The sequence below is a fragment of the Microtus oregoni genome, unplaced genomic scaffold (genome assembly GCF_018167655.1).
Source record: "Microtus oregoni isolate MIOR12 unplaced genomic scaffold, Mior012 000008F_ref0000371, whole genome shotgun sequence".
Taxonomy (NCBI): Eukaryota; Metazoa; Chordata; class Mammalia; order Rodentia; family Cricetidae; genus Microtus; species Microtus oregoni.
The window spans coordinates 861,706-864,412 of NW_024543067.1; the positions used below are offsets into that span (position 1 = coordinate 861,706).

General features: G+C 36.2%; 1 protein-coding gene across 1 annotated transcript; it reads right to left on the minus strand.

The window, feature by feature from the left end:
• Positions 1-310: 310 nt before the first annotated feature.
• Positions 311-772, minus strand: LOC121452016 (60S ribosomal protein L29-like). Its single transcript, XM_041657881.1, has one exon. It carries the CDS (start codon positions 770-772, stop codon positions 311-313), a length of 462 nt encoding a protein of 153 aa, XP_041513815.1.
• Between the last annotated feature and the right edge of the window lie 1,935 nt (positions 773-2,707).

Consider the following 2,707-nt stretch of genomic DNA (forward strand, 5'->3'; position numbering starts at 1 on the left):
TATTACCCTGAACAATAGAAAGTATTATTCCAAAGATTAACAGTCCCAAATGAACACAACTATTAGGTCAGAAACTTCTTTATGAAAACATACTATTTTAGACTTCTGTGTTGTTAGTTAGGGAGGGGTCAAGAATGCCAAGAAACCCCACAGAAGGCTTTTCTTTTCTTTTTTTTTTTTTAACAGAACTTGCCTCAAGTTTATTTGTAAAAACAGCATAAGGTCCTGGACATCTGCAAATACTGTGTAGGTGTTCACACCAGTCCATCTGTCTTCACATTGGCAGACTGAGACCTTTTTTATGGGGCCTTCACAGGGGCCTGGGAACCTTTGGGAGCCTGAGCTGCAGCTGAGGCCTCTGCCTTGGCTTGAATCTTGGGCTTTTTTTTTTTTTTTTTTTTTTTTTTTTTTTTTTTTTGAGTCTACGACCCCTGGCCATGTAGCTTCTAATCTGCTTCCCAAGCTTGGGGTGAGCAATTAAAGCCAGAATGGTGAGTTTGAGGCTGGGGCCCTTTGGCACCTTGGGCTTCACCACCTGGGGCTTCACCAGGGCCTTGATGGCCTCCGCAGGTGCACTCATGGCCTTTGCATTATTTGGCTGCATCTTCTTCAGGCCTTTCTTGTTGTGCTTCTTGGCAAAGCGCATGTTCCTCAGGAACTTGGGGTCAAACCTTTTGAGAGATTCGTATCTTTGTGACCGGGTTTTCTTGATACCATTTCTGTGCCATTTCCGGGACTGGTTGTGTGTGGTGTGGTTCTTGGACTTGGCCATGGCTGGATGGTAATTGGTCCGTAAGGCTTTTGGTAACATTGAGATTTTCCTGTTCCTGGAAGCACCAATTTACGTCAAAAAAGGATCAGCATTAAATGAACCTCCATGTAGAGTTTACATTTATTGGGGCAAAATACCCATTCATTAATAATCTTCCCTTGCTTTGACTTCTAACAGTACACAGTCCAAACTGGAAAAAACAGGACAGAAAAAAATAACTGCTGAACATTGCCAAGACAAAGTAGGCAAGTACTTTAAAATTCCTTTTTCAGAAGAAAGTCTGCCAGATATTCTGGACCTGTAGGATGAAAATGAATGTTCCAACATTACAGAGAACCTCAGGTGACTGTCCAGGCAGCCAGATGTTTCTGTCACTTTTATAGCTTTGAAAGTTGTTATCTATGTACTTCCTACTTACGCAGGTAATATATCCTTTTTGGATATCTGATGGAGTTGAAGATGAAATAGTTATAATTATAGTTTTCTTTGTTACCAAATTCAGAAAAAAATAGCAAGCAAGGTATGAAGTATACAAGGTTGAGAAACACAAAAATTTAAATTGCTTATCTAAAAATATTTTGAGGTCTAAAATGATAGTTTTAAAATGGTAATAAAAGTTATAATAGAAAATAGTTTAAGCATAAAATTTTAGATTTACTGAAATAGGATAGATAATAGAATATTTTCTTTAAAATTTCCAAACACTAATGGACTAAACATTGCAAATATATTTTTTACTTCATAATGATTCTTATTGCACATAATTTTACTGTATTCTTGTATTCTAGTTAAAATCTTTCCTTTTTATTTAGACAAAAGGGGGAAATGTTGTAGAATAATCTTTTGTACATTATAAAGACGTGTCTTGGCCAAGGTGCCTTTTGATTGGGTTAATAAATTGCTGAATGGTCACTACCTTGCAGGAAGTATAGGCAGGACTTCCAGATAGTGAGAAATGAGATAGGAGATAAGCTAGATGCTGTAGAAGATGCCAGGAGACATGGGGATGAAACAAGAAGCACAAGATAGAAGAGAGGTAATAACATGTGATAAACTGTGGATTAAGATAAATAGGTTATTTTAATTTATAAGAGCTAGTGGAATAAGCCTATGCTAAAGCTCCATGTGCACATGCATGTTCAGTTACTTGATAAAACAAGTAGATGAAAATGTATTTCTAACTTCTTAATACACACGAAATCAAGATCTAATTGTAAGAACACACTCCAAGAATGGAGTCATGTGATGGGAATTCTGTGTGCTTGTGAGAAAATGCCAAAAAAAAACAACCAACCAAACAAACAAATCTTGTAACCTCAGTTTCTTCGAAAACACAGAATTGTTTTTGGAATGTGTTTCCATGTTCCTCCCGGGTATAGCAAATAGGAGTGAGTTCGCTTTAGATAATTCATTATGACCAGATATTGTTATTTTCTTATATGGAAAAACATGTCTTTGCCATGTGAGACTTGCCCATTATGTGCTGCTTGCCCACTGTGTGCAAGCACGTGATTGGACACTTTATTATGTGATTTAACCCTCAGAGTTAAGGGTTGTCTGATGCTCTGAATAAAGTTGGCTATTTCATGAGAATTTAGTTCACCTCATTCTTAGGCTTCACCCTTCCCTGTTCCACCATTAATTGGAGCAGTTAGCAGTATTCTGTTGTGAAACTTCAGAAAGTGTTTATTATATGCAAGGATTTTAATGTATAATATATACTTGTGTAAAAATTAAAATAGTTTTAAAATTTCTCATCTTAGCAAACAAGTAAATCTAGTAACTGCTTTCATATAACACATACAAACACTCCACATATACAAAACCAGTAAACAAAACCCTAGTCTGTAACTATGAAAAATATTTAATAACATTTTGCAGTGAGTCATTGTAGATGACTTATTTCTGGGTAACAGAGCATGCTATTTTTTTTAA